The sequence below is a fragment of the Paroedura picta genome, chromosome 12, assembly GCF_049243985.1.
Source record: "Paroedura picta isolate Pp20150507F chromosome 12, Ppicta_v3.0, whole genome shotgun sequence".
In the NCBI taxonomy this organism is placed as follows: domain Eukaryota; kingdom Metazoa; phylum Chordata; class Lepidosauria; order Squamata; family Gekkonidae; genus Paroedura; species Paroedura picta.
This window is the reverse complement of record NC_135380.1, coordinates 52,163,623-52,189,337: the sequence shown is the minus strand read 5'-3', so window position 1 is coordinate 52,189,337 and position 25,715 is coordinate 52,163,623. Positions and strand designations below refer to the sequence as shown.

At 52.7% G+C, this 25,715-nt stretch overlaps 1 protein-coding gene across 3 annotated transcripts in view; it reads left to right on the top strand.

The window, feature by feature from the left end:
* CFAP77 (cilia and flagella associated protein 77) overlaps positions 1–25,715 on the top strand; it is a 159,529-nt gene that overhangs the window by 42,454 nt on the left and 91,360 nt on the right. Inside the window, exon 1 of one of the 3 annotated variants that reach the window (XM_077306128.1) lies at positions 20,421–20,471. The exons of the other annotated variants lie outside the window; for them this stretch is intronic. Within the exon in view, the coding sequence (XP_077162243.1) occupies positions 20,436–20,471 (36 nt within the window). The 5' untranslated portion in view covers positions 20,421–20,435. Of the gene's footprint in view, positions 1–20,420; positions 20,472–25,715 lie in introns of those variants that run through there. 3 annotated transcript variants of the gene reach the window in all.

Genomic DNA, 25,715 nt, shown 5'->3' with positions numbered 1-25,715 from the left:
TTAAAGTATCTAGTTTCATCCTCACAACAACCCTGCGAGGTAGAGTAGCTGAAGAGGGAGTGACCCGCTCCAGGTTGTTTGGGATGAGCCTCCAGTTTACTCAGGTGGAGGCTGATTCTGCCCTGTACACGCTACACGCTGACAGCACTGGAGTCGACCTGGCCAGGGAGGCTGAGAGCACTGCAACAACAAATATTATTGTTTCCTTTATACGCTGCCCTTCCCTGGTGGCTCAGGGTGGCTCGCAAGGTACACACAATGCACTAGAAATATCAAATTTTAAAATCACAATGATTTAACATAAGCTGCCCCAGCTCACTCCAAAGTTATTTCCAGGCGACAGGGAGCGAGCGGCAAGTCACCAAGTATATATTCAGTAGATTTTGGAAAGGAATGAGTGATTTTGGGCAGGGAAGCCGGCAGCTGTCTTGAGGCCTCCACACCGGGCTGGCAGAACAACTCTGTTTTACAAGCTCCGCAGAATGAATTAAGGTTCCGCAGGGCTCTGGCCTCGCTAGGAAGAGCATCCCTCCAGGTTGTGGCCAGGACTGAAAAGGCCCCGGCCCTGGTGGAGGCCAGTTTCATCCCTTTAGGCCCAGGGATCCTTAATAGATTTCGGTCACTGGACTGCAATGATTTCTTTTGGGGGGGGGGATTGGGAGAGGCAGCTCCACAGATAGGATGGTGCCAGAAGATTATGTGTGCCCACTCCATGCCACTGCTGGCCAGGTGCCAGGCATGATGGGTCTGGGCCTAGGGATGCCAGCCTCCAGGTGGAACCTGGAGATCTCCCAGAATCAGAAATGGCCTTCAAGGAGAGCTTAGTTCCCCTGGTGAAGATTGCAACTTTGGGGGGTGGAGTGAGCAGCATTATGCCCAGAATCTCTACAAATTCCCCAACCTGGAGTTGGCAACCGTGTCTGGGCCCACACAGCCCCTGCCATTCGACCTCACAGCAAACTGCACGTTGTTTTACCTAGAAAGTGAGCGTAGCCCGGGAGAATAATCACAGTTCCGTCTAACCCCCGTCCCAACATTTACGAAATTAAGCACAAGCCTCGCTCCTCACCATAAACCAAAACCATTTAAATGTTTTTCTTTGTTTGTGGGGTTGTTGTTGTTTGTGGGGGGTTGTTTTTTGCAATCGCTTTCGAAAGGAGTGTTATCCAAAGGGGATAACGGCTTCGCTATCTGGGAGAAACACGGAACCTTTTCATCTGGCTTTCGCTGCTGTCTAGCACGAAATATCTATTTGATTCACAGCTAATAAACAGGCCGTCTTGTACCTTTCAAAACCTACCGACATGCAGTATTTCAGGGAAATAGCTACTCTAAGTTAACAATCTGTCAGGATCCCTGCAATTTCCCTCGCACCCTGCACGGCCAAGGGATACCTTGTCACTCATGGATCAGTGCCATGCTCCTTGAAATATTTCCCCGACCACATAAATGATGGATTCTGGGCACAGAAGTAGCTTTTCCACCTCTTTTTGTTGCTGCTGCTGCTGTTCTAAAAGGGCGCCGGCAAGGGGGGGGGTGGACTGATGTGCAGACTTTACTGGCTGATAAAAATTGCAAATATTTTGAGAAAATTAAAATTATAGATGCTGTAACAGCTGTACCCCAGCCCACCCTTCAGACTCTCTTCTCAGATTTCTAGCCCTCTTATTCAAAGAATTGTGCTTGCACATGAAAGGTTTTATCTTGAATAAAACTGTGCTGGTCTTAAAAGTGTGGCTGGACTCAGACCTTGTGCTGCTGCTTCAGGCCAACATGGGCACATACCTGAAATCTAACCCTCTTGTCGCATTTTCATCTTCCAAAGCACTCCATGTGCCTTCTTCTGACTCTGAAAAGACTGACTAGGCATGGTGAAAGATGAAGCAGAAGTTATTACCCTTGGCTTTGGTCTGGAAATTACAGCTGGCGCAAAATGTGGTAGCAAAGGTCCTCACAAGGAACCCTGGAGGACCTACTTTCCACTGATTAATAAAGTATAGGATAGGAAATATAGGGGCTTGAGGGGGCTCCCCTCCCCTGGGAGCCTGAACCAGGTACAGATCAAAAGAAGTCATAATATAGAGATAACAGTCCAAGCCTCAAGGCACAGAAAGAGATGGGAACTAAAGGAACCAAACAGGAAGGTAAATAGAGGCCAATAAGGGTGAGGAATGTTTGGAGAGGTTGGCATGCATAAAGTAGGAAATCAACCTTGGGGTGTCAAGTGAAAGCATCTGGGTTACATCAGGGCATACAAGTCAGGTTAGATGGACACACTAAATCACAGCAGAGCTATAATCATGGCAGAAAGACATGGGGGTTTCTGACAGGGCCCAGACAGAACTAACAAAGTTCTACAGGACCTGTAAAACAGCACTCTTCCACCAGCCTATGGTCGAGGTCAGGATAATTGAAGGTCACTACAGGCATCTCTCTGCTTCCACTGCTCATGTCCTTTCTCCCTACTGCACTTGGAGATCATCCCACTATGGTGACAAAACAGCGAACAAGACAATAGTGGCAGCAGAAATGTTGAAATGTTTTTAATTGGTTTTATTGTATGTGTATGGTGTAAACCGCCTAGAGCCCACTTGCAGGGAGGGGTGATCTAAAGGTTAAAGTATAAATAAATTAAATACTAGCAGGTGACTCTTAGCCATCTCCTGATTGATCAAAGAAGAAGAAGAGTTGGTTCTTATATGCCGCTTTTCTCTACCCAAAGGAGTCTCTGAGTGGCTTACAGTAGCCTTCACTTTCCTCTCCCCACAACAGTCACCCTGTGGGGTGGGTGAGGCTGAGAGAGCCCTGAGATTCCTACTCGGTCAGAATAGCTTTATCAGTGCCGGGGGGAGCCCAAGGCCACCCAGCTGACTACATATGGACAAGTGGGAAATCAAACCCAGCTCACCAGATTAGAAGTCGGTGCTCTTAACCACTACACCAAGCTGGCAGTGGCTATGTCAAAATCTTGCTTCCGGTCTCCCCCCCCCCCCCCCACCATGCAGACACAGAGAGGAAGTAATTTCCAGACTGGCGGCCTTTACAGCTACACTGACAGGAGCCACTTCACAGCAGCATTAATATATCTCATTCTCAATGTGGTCAAATCTGTGGATACTTAAATCCAGAGACTGGAGCCGTGAACAAATAAGACAGGTCTTTCTACACACCTGAAAACTGCTTCAAGTTTGCAGGAAAATCTGAAATAGAAATAATTGCACTGGGGGGTTAGAATCTCCCCAAAATAATAGATGGAGGGTTTGTCAATTCATATGAGCTTGGCAGTCCCCCCTCCCCCAACCTTTTAAATCCCAGCAAACCACCCTTTAGAGTTGGGAAACTTTCCACATTGCTGAAGCACATCAGACAAATGTCCATGCGGATGGGCTGCTGCAGACCAAATATCAGCATTCCTGGAGGAAACTTCAGCCCTTGATCCATTTCAGTAGGGCTTCCGGCCTGGACATGGGGTGGAGACAGTGCCAGTCAATCTGATGGATGACCTCCGATGCCAGCTAGACCGTGGCGGGTCAGCACTGCTCATACTACTAGATTTGTCAGCAGCGTTTGACACAGTCAATCATGAGCTCCTACCTCACCACCTCGCCGACACCGGAATACGGGGAACAGCCCTCAAATGGCTGAATTCCTTCCTCCGGGGCCACAGACAGAGGGTAGCAATAGGAGAGAGAGTATCTAGCCATCACCAGCTCACATGTGGAGTCCCACAAGGAGTCCTCTCTCCTATCATTTAACATCATTATATGCCCTTTTGTGGAAAAGAGCCTCTTGTGGCGCAGAGTGGTAAGGCAGCAGACATGCAGTCTGAAAGTTCTGCCCATTAGGCTGGGAGTTCAATCCCAGCAGCCGGCTCAAGGTTGACTCAGCCTTCCATCCTTCCGAGGTCGGTAAAATGAGTACCCAGCTTGCTGGGGGGTAAACGGTGATGACTGGGGAAGGCACTGGCAAACCACCCCGTATTGAGTCTGCCATGAAAACGCTAGAGGGTGTCACCCCAAGGGTCAGACATGACTCGGTGCTTGCACAGGGGGATACCTTTACCTTTATGTGCCTCTTGGCTCAGCTGGTGCGGAGGTTTGGGCTGGGCTGCCACCAATATGGAGATGACACCCAGCTCTTCCTCCTGATGGATGGCCGCCCTGACTCCCCCCCAGAATCCTTAGCCAGATGTCTGGAAGCAGTGACGAGATGGATCAAGCAGAGTCGTCTGAAGCTCAACCCTGCAAAGACGGAGGTCCTGTGGTTGGGTAGGAAGGGACCATGGGAGGAAGCGCGTCTGCCCACCCCGGACGGTGTGCAGCTCTCACCAACACACTCCGCCAGGAACCTGGGTGCGACCCTGGATGCTTCCCTTACAATGGAGGCCCAGGTCACAAAGGTAGCGCGGCTGGCATTCTACCACCTCTGCCAAGCCAAACTACTAGCACCCTACCTGAACCCAGAACACCTAGCCACAGTGATCCACGCAACGGTCACCTCTAGGCTGGACTTCTGCAACTCACTCTATGCAGGGCTGCCCTTATCCTTGATCCGGAAACTACAACTGGTGCAGAATGCTGCGGCCAGGATTCTCACTAAGACATCATGGAGATCCCACATCCGGCCGGCACTCCAACAACTTGGCTGGCTCCCAGTTGAATTCCGGATTAAGCTTAAGGTTCCGGTAATCACCTGTAAGGCCATACACGGTTTGGGCCCAGGGAGACCGCCTCCCTGCCTATACCCCCAAAAGAGCCTTAAGCTCCGCCCCTCCAACTGGCTGTGGACCCCTGGCCCCAGAGCCCGTCAGGCCTCAACCAGGTCTAGAGCCTTTTCTGTCCTGGCCCCACCTGGTGGAAGGAGCCCCCTTGAGAGATCAGGGCCCTGTCTGAACTCCCACAGTTCCGCAGGGCCTGCAAGAGGGAGCTCCTCCACCAGGCATTCGCTTGAGGCCGACTGACTCAGAACACCTGCTGGTCCCCCCAGATGCCCCCCATGACTCTCCCAAGGTTACTATTAATTGTTATTATAAATGTGGTTTTGTAATCAGTTGATGCTTTACTGAAAGTTGTTTTGATGCTATAGTCTGTATAATGTTCCATGTAAGTTATATAATGTTCAGTATAAACCGCCCAGAGCTGCAAAGAAATGGGCGGTATAGAAATCTAAAGAAAGAAAGAAAGAAAAAGAGTTTGGAGCAGGCGTGTCACTCATGTGATGGCCTAAGGCAGGGATGGCCAAATTGTGGCTCTCCAGATGTGCCTGGACTACAATTCTCATGAGCTCCTCCTGTGAGTCCATAGATCTCTGGAGAGCCAGTGGCCACACCCAGCGTAGGGCTCCAGGTATTTTTCTTGGGGACACCCAATGAGGTCAGCTGGCAGCAGGACCAGAATACACCCAGGGCATATGAACCCATGAATCAGACCCCTGGTCTCTTGAGTTCAGCACTGTCTACTTAGGCTGGCAGGATCTCTATGGGGTCTCAGGCGGGGGTCTTTCACATCACCAACTGCTAGATCCTTTTAGCTGGAGATACCAGGGACTGAACCTGGGACCTTCTGCATGTCAAGCAGAGGCTCTGCCACTGAGCCACGGCCCCTTTCCAAAGGCGTGGGGGTGGGAAGTGGATAGCATGTCCAGTTAGGACGGGGACGAGTGGGTCTCGAATCCCCACTGAGCCCTTATTGGGCGGCAGTGGTCCCAGGCCCACCTCACAGGGTTGTTGTGAGGATTAAAAGGGGAGACTATATATATGCTTACCTGAAGCCTTTATCATAGAGGGGTATCAAGAGTTCACTGCCACAAGATTTGGCTCAGATGGCTTTTCATACAGATGAGACCAATTTCATAGAGAACCAGTCTGGGTGAGACAGATAGATGTTAACCATGATTGTTAAGTGGAACCTCCATGTTCAGGGGCAGTGTACTTGTGAATACCAGGCACTGGGAACAAAAAACAGGGAAAGGCTGCTGGTTTGGTTTCCTGCTTGTAGGCTGTCTAACTGATGGACACTCAGCCCTAGGCCAGATGGTCTGATCAGTCAGTAGTCGTCTGACCTGACCTGAGACTTGGTCTAGGATGCAGGAATGAGACAAAGGACCCACCTGCCTTGCAGGATCAGGGCAAAGGCGCTCAAGATTTTAATGAACATTTCATAGGCCGTCCAACTGGCCTTTCTCTACCAAACCCTGAATTTAACCTCACCTACATTTCTGCTTGTTACTTAAAATAAACAGCGTGTGAGCATACTAACGACCATTCTCTAATGACAGACAGGTATATGGGCTTTAGTAATTTATCCCCACCTCCTTTGCCACACTGTCCCTCAGTGGCTCAGAGAAAGCAGCGCAGTTGTTTTAATAGATTTGGGGTTTTATTTGTTTGTGTGTTTGCAGCAGGGCATAATAATCATAAATTATGAAACTAATAAGTACGTCGCCAACAACCTAGGCTGCGGCTGCGCCCAACTTCAGCAAGGAAGGGGAAAAAATAATTTATGGATACAATCTTGCAAATTTAGGAGCATAATAAATTACTGGGTTCCGTTTTCCCGTCCAATTTGAGGCAGTGCAGCTGTGTTTTGCAAGCCATAAACTCTCTTTCTCAGCGTATTCCTCAGCTAAGCAATGAAGCACGGGGTGGTATTTTTCTCCCTCCCTCCCTCCCCTTCCCACCCCATTCCTGGGGATTGCAGTACCGGGTTGGGACACTGGCCAGCAACTCGGAACCACAGTTGGAGCGCAGCCTACCTTGGCCAGGTGGTGCCAGGTGGCATCTTGTGTCAATGCATTGTAGAATGCAAGACAGTTTCATCCAAAAGAGGGGACAAGGGGGGGGGTGATGATTACTGCTTCATAGCGATAGGCCTGGGGAGGTCATGTGATACTTGCAGACCTCCCAAACCTTCCAGCTGCTCGGCTGGTCTTGATGCCACCCCCAACTTGGCCGTGGCCTCACATGAAGCTGTCTTCTACTGAATCAGATTCTGGATCCATCAAGATCCGTACTGATCACCCCAGGGATTCCCAGCCGGGGGTCCGCATCATTTCCCCTCCCACCTTAATGAAGCTTGTGGCTGAGGGCCCGCCTCTTCCGTTGCTCCCCTTAACTGAAGGGCTGAAGGGCATGCCAGGGAGGCTCCTCAAAGCCTGAAAAATTATTCCACGGTCAAAAGGTTGAAAGAGACTGATTTACTCCAGCTGGGAATGGCCGTCCATGGTTTTACATGGAGGTTTTCCGTTTCACCTCCTACAGAAGCCGTGGGATCTTCCAAGACACCCCCCGGCTGGCCTGTTCTGGCAGGCAGGGCACCCGCCTTTGCATGGTAGCTTTATCTTGATGCCACTTCTACTGAAAGCTCACCCAAGCCCTCAGCTGAGCCAAAAGACTGACCAGGTTGGGCCAGCCGTTGGGAGCTCAGGATGGGGTTGGCAAAGCGGGTGCCTGCCTGGCATTATTGCCTTCTGGGCCTGAAACCAGAGCTTTGAGGCTGGAGCTCCCCCACCCCCCCACACAGATGAACAAGCCCCTAAGCTGAATAAGAGCCCACTTTCTGGCTCAAGCCCTGAGATGCTCGATGGCCTGCGCCAGGGGTGGCCAAACTGTGGCCTTCCAGATGTCCATGGACTACAATTCCCATGAGCCCCTGCCTGCCGACAGCAGCTCGTGATAAGTATAGTCCACGAACATCTGGAAAGCCCCACTTGGGCCATTCTGGTGCCCAGGGTTTCCTGCTTGCAGCCTGTAGGGCAGCCTGTAGGGCTGAGCCGTGTGGAATGGCACCCTTTCTGCCCCCTTGGCACCTCTTTCTCCCTGGCACTTCCCAACCTCTGGCCTGCAGCCACCTTGTTCCCCAGGCAAATCCCTCTGCTAGGCCAGCCTTCTGGAGCAGCCAGCAATTACGCTGGGAAGTCAGCCTCTTAATAGCATTATGCTAGAATAGTGCAGTGTATTAAATGTAAAATAAGGCATAATTTACGGGCGGGGGAGGAGGAAGGTACCCCGGCTAACCGCATTTAAAGGAAGGTAGCTCTTGCCTGTCTGATGTGGCCCATATGCAAATTGCCTGCCTTTTAAAGGGAACCATAGATTTTGCTTTATTGTTTCGGCATTTAACGACTGGGAAAACAATAAATTAAGCCACAGGGGGAATCCCTGGTGTTTTCGTGGGTTGTTTTTTTTTTAGGGTGTGTGTGTACAAAGCGGATTGCTATCCTTGCGGAAAGAGAGCACTGCTGCATTTATTTTGCTGGACTGGTTCTCTCCTGCAAGCAATTTATTTGATACAGCTTTGCGGAACAGAAGGTTCCTTTGCCCTGTCCTGTAACGTAAAGCCTCCTGGAAGACCCCAGCGTCAGATACACCTTTTGCTATCGTTGGATAGTGCTTTAAACAAAAGAGCAGTGCTCTACTGCAGGGAAATGAATCTGTCAAACTCTCTGCAAAGCCCTGGAGAGAAGAAAAGCGCTACCTTTCTCTCCCCTTCAAAATCCCCTTAGCAGAACCTGCCCTCTTCTGGAGTCCTCAAGACACACAGGAAAGCGAAGCCCAAGTGCTGTCTGGGCTTTCTTTGGGCTCAGAGTCGATGCTCGGAGTGAGAGGGAGGGAGTGATGAGAATCACTCCTGCCCACCCACCCCTTGGCATAGGGGCGACCCATGTCAGCAACGCCATTCCACATGTTTGCTTGCTCCCAAATTCATGTCAAACAAAAGAAGTACTAGTTTATTCCAGTCTCTCAAAATCAGTCCCCTTTAAATCTTCTTATTCATTTATTTACTTGTGTCGTCTGTAGTCCGTCTTTCTCATTTGGGCTCAAGGCAGATTACAGAGAGTGAGTCAACAGAACGGACAGGGTGGGAATCTTCAATGCACAATGCCATCGGATTAGGACTGACCAGAACTCTAAAAACTGAAGCAATGCATAAGTCCTCAACATGACACCTTAAATTAGGGGCTCCCAAAGTGGGAGGTATGCCTCCTCCCAGGGGCGGAGCAAGGATCCAGGGGGCAGTGAGGGATTTGGGGGCAGTAGGGGGGCAGCAGTTGGACTCTTCCTGCTGCCCTGCGTTTTCCTAACGAGAGACGTTCCGAGGGGGCTTGCCCTTGCCTGCCTCTGGGCCGTGGTGACCCTGGACTTCCTTGGTGACTTCCGCCAAACCGACCATTTTCTGTAGCAGAAGTGACCTCTCTGATCTGGGGATCAGTTGTAATTCCAGCAGATCCCCAGGCCCCACCTGGAGTTGGCAACCCAAGACGTGTGAGCTCCTGGTCTGCCAGAAGTAGGGTTGGCCGGTCCCACTTGGCCTCCGGCAAGGGATGGGGCTGTAGGGTTCCCAGATCCAGGCTGGGAAACTCCTGTAGATTTGTGGATGGGCCCTGGAGAGGGCGGGGCCCTCAGCGGAATGCACAGCCCGAGAGTCTGTCCGTTTTCTCCAGGGGAAGGAGGAGAAGAGCTGGTTCTTATCTGCCCTGTTTTCTCTACCTGAAGAAGTCTCCCAGAGGCCTCCATCCTGAGAGGGAGATGGGTCTGAGAGAGTTCTGACAGGACTGCTCTGGGAGGGCAGCTCTAACAGGACTGTGAGTGGCCCAAGGTCCCCCAGATGGCTGCCTGGGGAGGAGGGGGGGCATCCAGCCGAGCTCTCCAGATGAACAGCCATTGCTCTTAAGCAGGACACCCAGCCGGCCCTCTAGTCCAGAGAGGGGCTGCCCCAGCTGGAGGCTGGCATCCCTAGCCGGCTATTCCGAAGGGCCCTCTTTATTGGCCGGAAACCTTATAGATGGGCACGTGTAAAGAGGGGCTGGCCGGGTCAGCTTTCATTTACTTAATTGTTTATTCTTATTTATCGTACGGTACGTACAGCAAATAGCCAGGAGACCCGAGGCCTGTTTGGCAGCCAGGTAAGGCACCTGTAGAGGTGGCTTGCCATCGCCCGCCTCTGCCGCCTGCCCCCTGGAGGCCCTTGGAGGAACTGCCGCCCCAGTCCTCGGAGGGCTCCCCCCAAACGCTAGCCGGGCTGGGCCCAGTTCGGACTTGCGGGGCCACCTGCGGGCCTTTCTAGTGGCAGAAGCGCCCCTGCCGCGCTTGGCCCCTGCCGTCTGGCCGCGGAGGCAGCGCATTCCCCGCCGCCCGGGGAGGACGAGAGGCGAGGGTTCCCTCCTTCCCCCCTGGGGAGCCCCGGCAGGGCCCACGGAAGCTTTCCGGGGAGAGGCGGCGGCGGCGGCGGCTAGCCCTGCGCACCAGATGCCCGAGGCTTGGGGGGGAGCCTCTCCCCGTCCGGCTTCCCCGTCGGCGGCCGGCGCAAAGAGCCCCCTGAGGACGCGCAGCAGCGCGGCCGATCGGCAACCTGTAGCCCGCCGGCGCCGGCCTCTCTCCCGCCCCAAGCAGCGGCCTTCGCCCGGCCCGCAGGAGGACGACGGACGACCCCCCACTCACCCCCCCCCCCCCAGGGCGGCCGCCGAGCCCTCGATCCCGCGCCGGAGGGACCGGGGCGACGCCAAACTAGCCGCGCGTCAAGCGCTCCTCCGGGGGGGGGGGGGTGTACACGCGTTGGGTCGTGGGAACGGCGCCCCAGGCTTTGCAGTCTCGCCCGCTGGGCCCAGCCCGCCAGCCCGCCTGCCTTCTGGGTGCGCTGCCCCCCTGCTCCACCCCCCAGGTCTCCCGGGGTTTCCCAACCGAGGCTGGCAGCGTCAGCCTGCACACTGCTAAATGCCAGGAAAGCTCATCACCATCATCTGGTCTTCAGGGTGCCAACAGGGCTGGGGCCAGGCCCCACCCACCTTGTGTGCCACTTTGCAGGGCTGGAAGTAGCTCCCGCAGCATAGCCAGATCCAGGCTGGGGGACTCCTGCAGATTTGGGTCTGGGGCCTGGAGAGGACGGGGACCTCAGTGGGGCCCAATGCCGCGGAACGCCCCCACCCACCCCCCTTCCAAAGCAGCCTTCTCTCCAGGGGAAATTATCTCTAGTCTGGAGATGAGGCCTAATTCCAGGGGCTTCCCAGGTCCCACCTGGAGGTTGGCATCCTTAGGGCCTTGGAAAACTAATATTGCAGTCCTAAGCAAAGTTATTCCAGTGCAAGCCAGTTGGGGTTGCTGTGCGTACGCTGGATTCACTCTGTAGAGTAATTATTTCTTGCTTGCTTTTTCTCTCCCCTTTCTCCCCAAGGCACCTTGCTCCCCCCTCCCCTCTTTTACCCTCACAACAACCCTGTGAGGTGAGTGGCCCAAGGTCACTGAGCAAGTTCAATGAGGATCTCCCAAATGCTCGTGTGAAGTTGTAACCGTGACACCCCACTGGTGAGCACTGCTCTGCAAGGCGCCATCTTGGCGCATTTAGAGACGTCAGCTAGCGAGCCGGACCAACCAAACCGGGAGGGGCTGGCTTGGGGGCCCTGGGGCAAAGAGCAGACGCCAGCAGGCAGCGGCTGCCCCCAGAGGCTACTTGGGGGGAGCCCGAGCTTCTCCCAACTATCTCCGGACGACAGAAACCAGTTCCCTGGTGGAAATGGGACCTCCAAAGAGCGGACTTGGTTGCGTCTCGCCCTGCTGAATTCTTTCCTTTCCCCCAAACTCTGCCCTCCCCCAGCAAGGCCTCCCAAACTCTTGAAAGCCCTACAGGGGCGACTTAAGAGCCAGTGAGGTGTAGTCTTTAAGAGTGGCCTATTCCAATAAGGAAGAATTGGTTTGATTCTCTGCTCTTCCACATTGTGTGACCTTTGGCTAGTCACAGAATCATACAGGCCATCTAGTCCAACCCCCTGCTCAACGCAGGATCAGCCCAGAGCATCCTAAAGCATCCAAGAAAAGTGTGTATCCAGCCTTTGCTTGAAGACTGCCAGTGAGGGGGAGCTCACCACCTCCTTACGCAGCCTATTCCACTGCTGAACTACTCTGACTGTGAAAAACTTTTTCCTGATATCTAGCCTATATCGTTGTACTTGAAGTTTAAACCCATTACTGCGTGTCCTCTCCTCTGCAGCCAGCAGAAACAGCATCCTGCCCTCCTCCAAGTGACAACCTTTCAAATACTTAAAGAGGGCTATCATGTCCCCTCTCAACCTCCTTTTCTCCAGGCTGAACATTCCCAAGTCCCTCAACCTATCTTCATAGGGCTTGGTCCCTTGGCCCCAGATCATCCTCGTCACTCTCCTCTGTACCCTTTCAATTTTATCTACGTCCTTCTTGAAGTGAGGCCTCCAGAACTGCACACAGTCCTGTTAGAGCGGTTCTTGTAGAGCAGTTTTCTCAGAGCTCTCTCGGTCGCACCCTCATAGAGTGTCTTTTATGGGGAGAGGAAGGGAAGGCAATTGGAAGCTGTTTTGTGGCTCCTTGGGCAGTGAAAAGAGGGGTATAAAAGCCAGCTCTTCTTCGGATGGCACACGGACATTTTCGTGAGCCAAAGCACATGTTGTCTTTGTGCCCGTGAGGAAGTCCGGCTGAATGCCAGCAGGGCTGGCAGTGCTTCCATTGGGCAGTGCCACCGTGCCTCGCTTACTGAGCAGTTTTAGCATCTCAACAATGCCCCCCCACCCCCCAGCTGGCATCTTCAGCTGAGAGGGGGAAATATCCTGGGATCCTAGTGAGTAGCTCAAGGAGAGCGTTGTGTACTCATTGACAGCAGGATTTTGGGGCTCTTTTTTGGGGCTCTTTTTAAAAAATGGGTGACCACCTCCTCGGTTGCTGCTGGACAGGCAGGAATACTCCCAGCGAGCAGCAATGGTCGTGGCTCCAGAGTACAGGCACTGAAAGCCAGGTGCCCCAGAAGGATCACTTGTTTGGATCAGTGGACAGGAAGCAGGGCCTCGATTTCGCACAGTCAGCAGGATGGGGCATCAAATGAGACCACAACACAGTTAGGAGGACTACAGAAATCTGAAATCGAGCAGGCATGCAAAGGAGCTGGAACAAGCCATACGCATTCAAACGTGGCAGATGGAATAGTGTAGAAGCTACCTAGCCTGGAGCACACAGCAGTTATCGTACTGCAGCATAGCAGTATAAACCTTTCCAGGAGTGTAGGCCACTGTCGCTGCCCATTTGCCATTCACTTTCTTGCGTTATTTCATGACAGCACAGCCCTTTCTACTAGTGCAGAAAAGGCCTCCTTGAATCATTCTGCTTGTGGAAAGGCAGGAGAGCAGGGCCCTTCCTAGCCTTATCAGGGAGGCCACCCCATAAGGTGAGGGCCGTAACAAAACATCTATTCTGCCCATTGGCTGGACAACACATGCAGAGAAGGCCCTGCTGAGGAAGCTGTTGTGGCCAAACAGGGAGCAGGGACCTAGCACTTGGCTTTTATAACCCACTTTTGACTACCTGGAGGTAACCTTTAATTGTCTTCCTCTCCACACAACAGGAAGGTGAGGCTGAGAGAGCTCTGACAGAACTGCTTCACAAGAACAGATCTATCAGGAATGTGACTGGCCCAAGGTCACCCAGGTGGCTGCCTGGGGAGGAGTGGGGAATCCAACCGACCTCTCCAGGTTACAGCCTGTCGCTCTCAACCCCTACACCAAGCTGGTTTAGAGGTCAGGAGAAACACAAGGAAATACTTCCTCACACAACACGCGATTCATTTACGGAATTCACCTCTGCAAGATGAGGTGATGATCCCAGACCTAAACCACCTTAAAGGCAGGATTAGACAAATGTAAGGGGGATTGACTCTTCAATGTCTGTGAGCACAATGGAACCTCCATGCTCTGCAACAGTCTACCACTGAACACCAGCTGCTGGGAACGGACACCAGGGTGATACTTCCATGAGGTGCTTGTGAGCCACCCAGAAGGGCCTGGCTGACCGCTGTTGGAATCCAGGTGCCGGATCAGAAAGGTTTTGGGTCGGATATCTACGTACTGAAGGTCCAGAGCTGCTTTTCGTTGGCTGGGGCCGTGTTACGAGAAAAGCATAAAGCCCCCTGTGCTGGGGGCATTTCCCCTTCTCTCCAGGGCACGGTGCTCCTCTGACACGTCCGGCCACTAAGGTAACCTCCTCCAATCTTTTGATCATGGAGGAGCCCCTGAAAGGATTTTTCAGGGTTTGAGGAGCCCCGGAAGTGATGTCAGCTGGCCACACCTCCTGGAAGTGACCTCACCACCAGTGTTAACAGGCAGCAGGCTGGAGAAGGACTGAGGGGGGAGACGCAGTGGGTGTGCAGAAGCCACGAGAGAGGGGTGGGGGGGGAGCAGTGGAAGCGGCCCATGGAGGCAGGAGGGGAAAGGCTGCAGACCCCTCCGGAGCCCCCGCGGAGCCCAGGGGGTCTGCGAGTCCCTGGCTGGGAATCTCTGCTCTAAGGGGAAGCTTTTTGGAAAAGGCCGGCTGATCTCCAGAGTCCTCCCCACCAAGAAGAAATGTTGAAGGGAGGCACCGAAGAGCACAATATGTCTTGCTTGGGGTATCACCGGCTGGAAACTGAGCCAGCTTTGACAAAGCACCAGCATCATTTCCCCCACGGCCCATGCGCACGCGCGCACACACTCACACAGCCACACGCACTGCCACTGCTGCCCCATCTGTCCGTCTTCCTGTCCCTTGTAATTGCCTTGTTATTGTCGACAGCCTGCACACGCCTCAGCTGCTCCCCAGAGAGACCCAGGGGAGCCACTGTGGCTTAGCCTACAGCTCCTGCAATCCCCCCCTCCGCCCACCACAGTCCCCTCTTTGCAGGCCCGAGGAGCATAAATCCTCCACCTGTCATGGCTGGAGGTGGGGATCAATGCCTTGCCTCTGGTGGACAGAGAGAGTTTTGCTCTGGGCCAGTTCATTTGAAGAGGGGGCAGGCGGACAATGGGGAGGTCTTTGCGTGAGAAGCCAAAGTCTCCCCACCCACCTACGAGAGCCACCCTTGCCCCAGGTCCCTAGAGCGAACCTGCCCAGTTCTCAGCCCTTTAGTCCACATGAGGGAAAGATGGATGGATGGGTTCTGTTCCTAGCCGGCCCTTCTCCTCCCTCGGTGGGGCCTGAAGTTAGGTCTGTCCAGTCCTGGAGATCTAGGTCTGGAACCTGGGGGGCCTCAGTGGAGCCTAAGGACACAGGAGGGGAAAATGCCTTGAGCTTGCTCCAGGTTCCACCACAATTTTGCCTGTGCAACTGGAAAATGGGGGGATAAATACGGGGCAGAAGGTGGGCTTGGGGAGTTTACCTATGAAACTAGAGTGCAGGAAGTGGCACTATGGCAAGCTGGAGGGCCACAATCATAACGGCTCCTGGCTCCTGCCAGGAATGTCGGGTTAGCCGTCACCCGGCCTGCAGGTCTCGGAAGCCCCACTGGAATTTCCTGGGGTGCGATGGGCAGGGAATTGGCTAGGCAAAGCATCTTCCACCCGGGGGTGGCTGTGGAGAGGGCCACCAAGTCGTGGCTGACATTTGGCGGTCCCGGCAGCTTTTCAAGGCAAGAGACAGGTGGAAGTGGTCTCCTCACCCGGCTGGCCCTTCTTAGCTTGCCACAGCTGGTGGGTTTCGACTAGCCTGGGCCTCCCAGGCCAGAACGTCTGGGACAGATCGCTTGTCTTGGATTGGCCAGAGGCCTTCTCAATGGGATAGTAAAAATAGGAATCAGATAAAAGCCCAGAAACAGACTCAAACACAAGATGATGATGATGATGATGATGATGATGATGTTAGCTATTCAGCCGTGTCCGACTCTTGGCCATCCTGGGGCTCAGCTGTCTCCACAGCTGTCTCCACATCTTGCACCGCTGCTTTTAGTTGTGCCATGTTCTGGCCAGTGTCCATTCTCATCATGCCTAACCACCCTGTTCTTTGTCGGCCTGGTTTCCTTTTACCACTGGCCAGTCCTAGCCGAATTCCTCTCTCTGCTGAGAAGGAGAGAGTGCATGATAGGGCCAAAATAAGTGAGCCAGAGTTTCCAGTAATAAAAAATACAATAATCAGAATTCAAATGTCTAGGGACAGCATTTTTTACATAGCCATTTTAGCTCTGTTCTCCTGGCTGTCAAATCGGAATCAGAAAATAGAAAAATCAATGTATCAAGCTGTGACCTTGCTGGAACATCTGGTATTAACCTTAAAATAAATTCCCCTGGTTCATCCTAGAGCGGACATGCCGGGACATAATAGGTAATGACCTCAGTTTCCGGGTTCCCACTTGAACAGTTCTGCAGGGCCTGCAAAAGGGAGCTCCTCTGCCAGGCATTCGGCTGAGGTCGACCAGAACCGCCACTTCCCACGGGCCTCCCCCTGAACCTCCCCCAATGCACCCACTGCAGTTCTGCCCAACCCACTGGGCTATCAGTATGAGATAATGTTCTCCATATTGTTCTTCTATGTTGCTTGCCTTTATCACTGCATTATTGTTAAACCGAGTGATCTGTATCCTTTCTGTCTCCTGTGAACCGCCCTGAGCCTTCGGGGAGGGCAGCCTATAAACATATAATAAATAAACCAACCCTCCCCACAAGCTCTCCTCTCGCTTCACAGTCACCATCACGCTGCTCCACTGAAAAAGAACGCGTGTCCGTCTCGTGGTGGGACCTTGCCCCAGGCAGAGAAAGGGAGCCACAGACTCTGGTCCCTCCCCTGATCATCAGCCCCCAGGGCTATTTTTGACCTGTCATGTTCTCCTAAGCTAACCTTCCATGCAGCGTCATTGTGAGTATAAAACGGAGGAGCAGAGAAGTCTGTATGCAGCCCCTTGGAGAAAGGGCGGGGGGAGAGACCTTGCTAGGAAGGTTCCCAATGGGCCACAACAAAGAAGAAACTAAGCCATTTCATTCATTCATTCATTCATTCATTCATTCATTCATTCATTCATTCTTTGATTTATATGCCACCACTCTCAGACTCATGGCGGTTCACAATAAAATGGTAAAAACACAGAGCCCTTAAAATCACCTGCACATTAAAACACATTAAAGATGGCTATTGGTTGGAGTTAACTCCCCATCTCCTCCCCCCACACCTGTGCAGCTAGCAGTCCAGAGCTCTTTCCTTAGGAGTGGGGGACCTGATATCACCTGCTCTAGGGGATCCCCTGGTGGTAATTCCAGGACCTCAACCCGGCCTCAACCATACGCCTGGTGGAAGAGCTCCGTCTTGTAGGCCCTGCAGAAAACTCATAACTCTGGCATGGCCCTTAGCTCTTCCGGGAGCTCCTTCCACCAGGCTGCAGCCAGGGCCAAAAAGGCCCTGTCCCTGGTCGAGGCCAGGAAAATGTCCCGGGGGGCCGGGACCACCCGCAGATTCATACCCGCAGAGTGGAGTGCCCTGCGGGGGGCAAAGGCAGACAAGCGGTCCTGCAGATATGCCGGGCACAAGCCATGTATGGCCTTGAAGTTTAAAACCAAAACCTTAAACTTGCCCCGGAAACAGACTGGTAACCAGTGCAGATGGCACAGCACCAGCTGGATATGGGCCCTCCAAGGTTAAGGTGACCAGGCGTCCCAAATCTCTTGGGATGGTCATGCTTAATTCCAAAATGTCCCGCGTCCCTCTGCCTTCTGTAAGAGTCCCGCGACGCGCCCGGCAGCAACATGATGTGTTGTGGCTCTGCCCGGCCCCGGCCGCCCCTCCTTCGCGAAGTGCCCCCCCCCAGCACATTCTGCGCCTTCAATGGACACATGTGCAGCGAGGGAGGTGTGCAAGGAGGCGAGGGCAGGCTCTCCATCTCGGCAGGGCTGGGAGGCAAGCGAGCGGGAGGCCTGGCGGCCGCTCATTATATAGGGGGGACTCCCGGGAGACGACGCACAAGGTTGGGTCGGGCAGCAGAAAGCCCGAGATAGGCAGAAGGCGAGACCCTGTCAGTGGGCCACTCAGGTATGCGGTGGCCGCTCGAGGAGGCAGCGTACCGTCAAGTCTCGGGTGGAGAACGATAAGTGTGGAGGACTCTGGTTCCTAGTGTGATTTGTGGCGCCTTAGCATAGCTTTTGAGGATGGGGCCTCCGCGTTGCATGGTGGGATCCGTTGTTCTGAGAGCGGCGTTGTGCCTTGGCTCTGTCCTCGGCATCCGATGCTCATGTTTCGCTTCCCAGGTTGCCCTTTCTGGCTTCACCTCCAAGGGGGGAGGGAGCAGCGGGTTTCCTCCTCCTTTACAACAGCCCTGTGAATTAGGCTGGTCCCAAGCTGCCCCAGGTGGAGCGAGTGGATTTGTGCTGGCTGCCCGGCTCAGTTGGGCACTCTCGCCCTCCAGCACCTCCAGCACCTGGGCAGCCGCCATGCCATGCCCGAATCCAGGCTGTGTGCCCACCGGTGCTCCTGCTTGGCATCTCCCCCAAGAAAAGAGCAGGGTCCATCTCTCTCCTTCGGCTCTGGAAGTCGCGCTGCAGGGCAGAGGGTCTCCTGGCCACTCGTGCTGGCAATCCTGAAGCAGTCAGTTCTCAAGCTGATTCATACCCGCAGAGTGGAGTGACCTGAGGGGGGCAAAGGCAGACAAGTGGTCCCACAGATATGCCGGGCCCAAGCCATGTATAGCCTTAAAGGTTAAAACCAATACCTTAAACTTGTTCTGGCAACAGATTGGTAACCAGTGCAGATGTTGTAGCACCAGCTGAATGTGGGCCCTCCAAGGTGTACCAGTGAGGACCCTGGCAGCCGCGTTTTGTACCAGCTGTAATTTCCGGGTCCAAGCTAAGGGTAGGCCCGTGTAGAGCAAGTTCCACTTTAGCCTGGAAGTGACCCTTGCATGGATCACTGTGGCCAGGTGTTCAGAGGACAGGTAGGGCACTAGTAGTTGCGCTTGGCGAAGATGAAAAAATGCCGTTCGGGCTATCTTTATGACCTGAGCCTCCCAGGAAAGGGAGTCATCGAAGATCAACCTCAAATTCCTGGCAGTTGGTGCAGATGTCAATTGCACCCCATCCGGCCAGGGGAGGCGTGTTTCCTGATCTGGCCACCGGACCTCCGTCTTGGAGGGGTTGAGTTTCAGGCGGCTCTGCCCGAGCCATCCAGCCACTGCTTCCAAACAGCTGGCAAATGTTTTCATGGGGGAGTCCGGCCAGCCGTCCATCAGGAGGTAGAGCTGGGTGTCATCCGCATATTCTGTTGCTGAGGAACTGGCAGCATCTGAATCCATCCCTGGATTAAAACATTATGATAAATCATTATACTTCTTGAACAACCCCCAAGCCTGCCAAGGACTGCTTCCTGCCTGGAGAAGAAGAGTTGGTTTTCATACCCTGCTTTTCACTACCTGGAGGAGTCTCAAAGTGGCTCACAGTCTCCCTCCCTTCCTGTCTCTGGGAGGTCGGTGCGACTGGCCCAAGGTCACCCAGCTGGAGGAGCAGGGAATCATACCCATTTCTTCAGATTCGAGGCTGCCACTAATGGTTGTCTTTCGAGCCAGAACTAAAACGTTTCAAATTAATCTTATATTCACTTACTTTGGTTGTGTCTGCGTCTCCCTTCTTTGCCAATATAGATATCAGCATTTTCTTAACCAGGACACCAAGCTGGCCCTCCCATTAACTCCCGCGAGTGCAACTGGTCTAGTACCGAAGGCAGTTCCCCTGGAGGATACACTCTAGGGCAGGGTGGGCAAACTGTGGCTCTCCAGATGCCCATGGACTACAATTACCATGAATCCCTGGCAGGGGGCAGGGGCTCATGGGAACTGTAGTCCACGGGCATCTGGAGAGCCACAGTCCAGCTGTATAGCTTTAGACCACACCCTCTCCCCTGGCTCCAGCCCAAAGCCTCAAGAATTCCCCAGCCTCCTGAGGCCACGCCCCTCCCTACACCTGCCTCCCGGTCTCCACCCCCAAACCCCCAAGGTTTGCTGCCCCCAGAGCTGGCAGCCCCACTTCCTCACCCACAGTGCCCATATATTGGCCCCTAGTGCCTTTGCGAAATAAATAAAGGGATATTAAAAAGAAAAAAAACCTCATCTTCCATTTCCTCCCTAATTTGTAGTTTTCTGGTGTTAGCAAGGCTTATAAGACACATGCTCCCAATTAGTTGCTTCTCTTAATTTAAATGCTTCATAAATTATCTCTTGCGCTGGTGGATTATCACTTCATAATGCGAGTTAGCATTTAAATAAATAGCTGCGATGTCGGAAATTAGAGAGGTTTACGGTCTGAGGTGCCAGCGTAATGAAGGGAAATACCACACCAGCTGAACAAGGGTTTTGTGGCGGGGAGGGGGGGGGGAGATGGGAGACGGGTACCTGAAGGCTTTCGCATGGGGAATGTCAGGTTGCCACGGTGATAGCCAGGAAGGTCCCATCCCAAACCCTCCATCCTGCATGGAGGAGAAGCCAGACGCTGCAACTGGAATAAATCATGCCAAGCGCCTGCAAATATTTGCTTACACCTCGTCTCATTAAGAGACTGCTGGGTTCCCAGCTGCTGAACCAGGAAGTTCCCAGTTCAAATCTCAGCCAGGTGGTCTGCTGCAAACAGCTTTCTCTCTGTCTCATTGTGCAGAGAACAAGACCGGCCTTCCTCGCAGGGTCACTGTTGTGTGAGTTGTGGAGCTCATGTCCGGACGGGATGCCTGTCACTTTTGGCCTAAGGTAGTATCCCCAATCAGCTCTTTCAGGGGGGGATCCAACCACTGATGGGGGGTGGCGGCTGAAAGTATCCAGGGGCTCCGGAGTGGAAATTAGGGTTGCCAATTTCCAGGTGTGGCTCAGGGATGCCCAGGAGTTAAAACTGATTCTGAGGTGGATTCAGTTGGGCCGCCATGTTGGTCGGAAGCAGCGGGACAAAGTCTGAGTCCAGGGGCCCCTTCAAGCCGACAACCGAGAACCGAGCTTGAGGTCCGGGGCCTGCACTGCAGTCGACTAGTGACCGGCTGGATCTCGGCTGCCAGGTCCAGCCAGCTTAAAGGGGCACTGGACAATAACCCTGGCAAGCACTGCCAAGAAGATCTGTTGCGTGGCTTTTGAACAGAAGTTGGGGTTGGTTGTGGGTTTCTTCAGTTCACTTCTGCTTGTATCCTGCTGGGTCCCTAATAAAAAGGTCAGATCATTTCCAGTGTCCGCATCCACCTCCAAGCCCATGGATTTAACAGCCAACAAAGTCCCCCCCCACCCCTCAAAATATAAGCTTGCACACTTTGTTAGTCTTAAAGGTGCTACTGGACTCAAACTTTGATATCCAGGTGCTGGTTATCATTTCCCCTGGAGACAATGCAGTGTTGAAGCTAGAGTCTGTGGCACTATGGCTCCATCCCCCAAACTCTCTCCCCACAGCCATCACGCCAAACTATTCCCGTATTTCCCAGTCCAGAGCTGGGAAATCCCCGACTGGAATCCATGCCCAAGAGTCTCCTGGTGCTTATATAAAATGCTGGTCTCCTGCCTGCGGCTCACAGCACCCCAAATGCCACCTAAGCGCCTCGCCTAGAGGACCCTGCTGCTCCCCTATGGGGCAGGACCACACTGTCTTCTTGGTGCTTGGGGAGCAACACTGGGAGGGCTTCTGGAGCTCTGGTTCCACTGGTGGACCTCCGGATGGCCCCTGGGTTTTGGCCACTGTGTGAACCAGAGCGTTGGACCGGAGGGGCCATTGGTTGGCTCCAACATGGCTGCTCTTGTGTTCTTATCCTCTTGAGCAGTGACTGCAGGCCGATCCACTGACCTTCACACCTAACCAGGGTGTGAGGGGGCCTTTCTGGCTTCTGCTGTGAAGAAACTTTCCGCTTTTTCTCAATCCACTTCCCCAACATTACTCCCAGAAGACATGCCAAGTCAGGCACGTCCATTGAGCAGTGACACACACACACCCCCCCCCCTCAGTTTGGTAGGCATGCGTACCTCCCGTCAAATTAAATTCAACAAGAAAGATGATAATTATTTCCCGGCTGGCTGTTATCTCACATCTGTTGGAAATGCAGGATCTTGTCCCCAGAGTGAGGCTTGCCAACTCTGGGCTGGGGGGTACCTGGAGATTCTGGGGCAGGAGCCTGAGGACGGTGGGGTTTGAGGAAGGGAGGGAGGGGCCATGGAGTCCACCCGCAAAGCAGCCCTTTCCTCCAGGAGAAGCCACCTTGAGCTTGGCGACCCGCCCCAACGTTGGCAGCCCCGTTCCCCACCGCAAGGCATCCTTCTCAGGTGGGCCTTTCCCAGCCGCTGCTCCCTGGCAGCCGCTTCCTTCATTGCACCTCCTGTAGCTCCCTGACATTCTAGTATGTCAAACCGCTGATCACGTTTCACTCATGCCTGAGGGCTGGACTTTGGTCCTGGCTGTCACAAGAACGGTGGTGGCTCTTTTCAGGTTTGAAAAAAATATATCTCCGTGATTTTGACACAGCGAGGCCTCTGTTCAGGCGGCAAGTGGAACTGGCGGATGATGAAAGGGCCAAGCAAACCCCCCGTGAGGACGTCAGCATTAAACCTTGGGCTAAATTTTAAGTGGGAGCAAATCTGTGCCGGGTGGTTCGTTTCAGGGAGTCAATTAAGAAGAAATCCTAATCATGAACTTTGCATCCCAACGTTAGGACTTCCTGCGCCAATCAATGCAGAATCGGCCGTTTCTTCCACCTCCCAGCTTTACGGCTGGCGCCCTGGCCGGGTGGGCCTGGCACAGCTGACCTGGGCGGAGCCACGGGCGTGGTTGCTAAGCAACCACCTGCCACCTCCATTGCTTTCCCGTGTCGCTCCAAGAATCTCCTGCGGGGCCATGAGCCGCAAATCTTTGGGGCTAAGTGGGGAAGATGAGCCTGGAGCCAGCTTGGCGTAGTGGTTCAAGAGCAGCTGCCACTAATCTGGAGACCCAGGTTGGATTCCCCACTCCTCCACATGCAACTGGCTGGGTGACCTTGGGCCAGTCACAGTCCTGTTAGAGCTATTCTCACAGAGCAGTTCTCTTAGAGCTCTCTCAGCCCCACCTACCTCACAGGGTATCTGTTGTAGAGAGAGAAGGGGAAGGCAATTGTAAGCCACTTTGAGACTCCTTTGGGCAGCGAAAAGCAGGGTATAAAAAACAGCTCCTCTTTTTCTTCAGGAATTACACACACAGGTCTCAGGCTCTGTAGTAAGAAAGGAACAAGTCCAGTGGCAACTTTAAAACTAACAAGAAGATGTAAAGCTTTCAGGGCAAGCGTACTTCTTCAGATATAAAGTCTAGGGGTCATGGGACCTGGAGCTCTCCCAGCATTACAAGTAGGGATGCTGGGGTGTCCTCTGGAATGCCAACTCATCTCCAGACTATAAAGATCTGTGCCCCTGTGTCAGGAACCAAGCAGATGAGACCCGGTAAACTCACTCCAAAGACATCACTCCCGGGCTTCAGGTTGAAACTTTAAGTAAAAGTCTTTATTTGGAAAGTCAGCATCCAAATCGTCCCCAGAGGCTACTTGGTAATGGTTCAGCATCTTCTTGGAAAAGAGTGACAAGTGGAGTTCCCCAAGGATCTGTCCTGGGTCCTGTGTTGTTCAACATATTTATAAACGATTTGGATGAGGGATTAGAGGGGGTACTTATTACATTTGCAGATGATACTAAACTGGGAGGGGTAGCAAACACAACTGAGGACAGCAACAGGATACAGGATGATCTTGATAGGCTCAAGAAGTGGGCTAAACTGAATAAAAGGAAGTTCAATAGGGACAAATGTAAAGTTCTGCATTTAGGTAGGAAAAACCAAATACACCAATATAAGATGGGGGAGATTTGTCTTGGCAGTAGCATGTGCGAAAAGGATCTAGGAGTCTTAGTAGACCATACTTTGAACATGAGTCAGCAGTGTGAGTGGCTAAGAAGGCAAAAGGGATTTTGGGCTGTATCAAACGGAGTATCGTGTCCAGATCATGGGAGGTGATCTGCTGTACTCTGCTCTGGTTCGGCCTCACTTGGAGTCCTGTGTTCAGTTTTGGGCACCCCAGTTGAAGAGGGATGTTGACAAACTATTACGTGTCCAGGGGAGGGCAACAAAGATGGTGAGGGGTTTGGAGACCAAGACATATGAAGAAAGGTTGGGGGAGCTTGGTCTGTTTAACCTAGAGAGGAGACGACTGAGAGGGGATCTGAGAACCATCTTCAAGTATTTAAAAGGGTACCATATGGAGGATGGAGCAGAATTGTGCTCTCTTGCCCCAGAGGGACAGACCAGAGTGAATGGGATGAAATTAATTCAAAAGAAATTCCATCTAAACATCCGGAAGAAGTTCCTGACAGTTAGAGTGGTTTCTCAGTGGAAGAGGCTTCCTCGGGAGGTGGTGGGTTCTCCATCTTTGGAAATTTTAAAACAGAGGCTAGATAGCCATCTGACGGAGAGGCTGATTCTGTGAGGGTTAAAGGGGGTGGCAGGTTACAGTGGATGAGCAATAGGGTGGTGATTGTCCTGCATAGTGCAGGGGGTTAGACTAGATGACTCATGAGGTCCCTTCCAACTCTATTATTCTATGATTGTATGATTCTAAGAATCTATATTTTGCCTTGAGTGCGTGTAAGTCAACAAACAATCAGGGCCAAGCAGAGTTTCTTCAATCTAATGTAACAGCACCAACCAATGGACCCAAAGATTTAATACTGAACACCAAGAAAACATGGACATTCTGACATACTGGAAACACTTTTTAAAAGACTGCATGGAATTAAATTTAGAGCATTTGAGCAAGAGAAACAGGTGTGTGCAGTTTTTTTTCTTGAATTCATTAATTCAAGCATACACAAAGGAATGGATTACATGATTTCTTTGTCTTTCCTTTGATGAAGGCCAAACTTTCTAGCAGTTAACGACATCATGTTGTTGTTGTTGTTATTGGTTGCGAAGTCGTGTCTGACCCATCGTGACTCCATGGACAATGATCTTCCAGGCCTTCCTGTCCTTTACCATTCCCTGGAGTCCATTTAAGCTCGCAATGACATCATACATGACAAAAAGAGTAATTCATCGGTTCAGTTACCAGCCCCCCCCCCCCCCCCACAACCCTTTGGGCTGCCCTTCTCAGATTTCTCCGCCTGTGCCCCCCTTCAGATGTGCCAGGCCCATCTGGCTGACCTCAGACTCATCCAGAACTTTATGGTCAATCCATAGTGTTTTGGGGGGAATCCTAGAACATTGCGCCAATGCAACAATAGCATGGACACCAGAAGGGATGTCACGGCACTTACTGACATGTCCTTGCCCTGTCCATCTCCCACCGGTTCAGTTTTGGGTCTCCCAAATCCTAACGTTCTAACTTCGACCCGGCATTGGCTGTCCAGCCACAGAAACAGAAATTGGGCAAGCAATAACACCCCAAACGTGGCTTCTTTTGCTCACCCCTGCTATGAATCCTCTGGAAGTTTCAGGCCTGATGGGCATTTGTGGAGCCTGGCATTCTCTCCTGACATGGTCCATGCAGCAGGCCTTTCTGCCAGCTGCCTCTCGCCCAAGTTTCTTCTCTGTAGGGTGAGGAGCACCAAGCAGAGTCGAAGGAACCCAAGAAAGCATCTGTGGTGCCCAGTCTCCATGCAACAGCCTTTCGACGGGGCTGTTTTGATCTCACCATCTCCCTCAGGGAGGCACACCCTTTAAAACAGCAAATTTCATCTCTGGTGCCTTCTCTTCCTTTTGCAGCTAATCTTCCTCATCATATTTCCTGTAGGGTTTTTTTCTTCTTTTTTAATATCCCTTGTTCTTGTAAAGGGATTGAAAGTGAGGCACAATTTAAGCTGCATTTTAATAAGTCAATATGAAAGCTCAAAATTATTTAAGGCTTCTTAAATAGGATTACACTTGAGTTCTTCTGGGAATTCTGGGGTCCAGTCTGCTCCCGGCAGTCCCTCCTTTGGCAGTTCTGTTGTGTTGACTGGATGATACACCCAGGT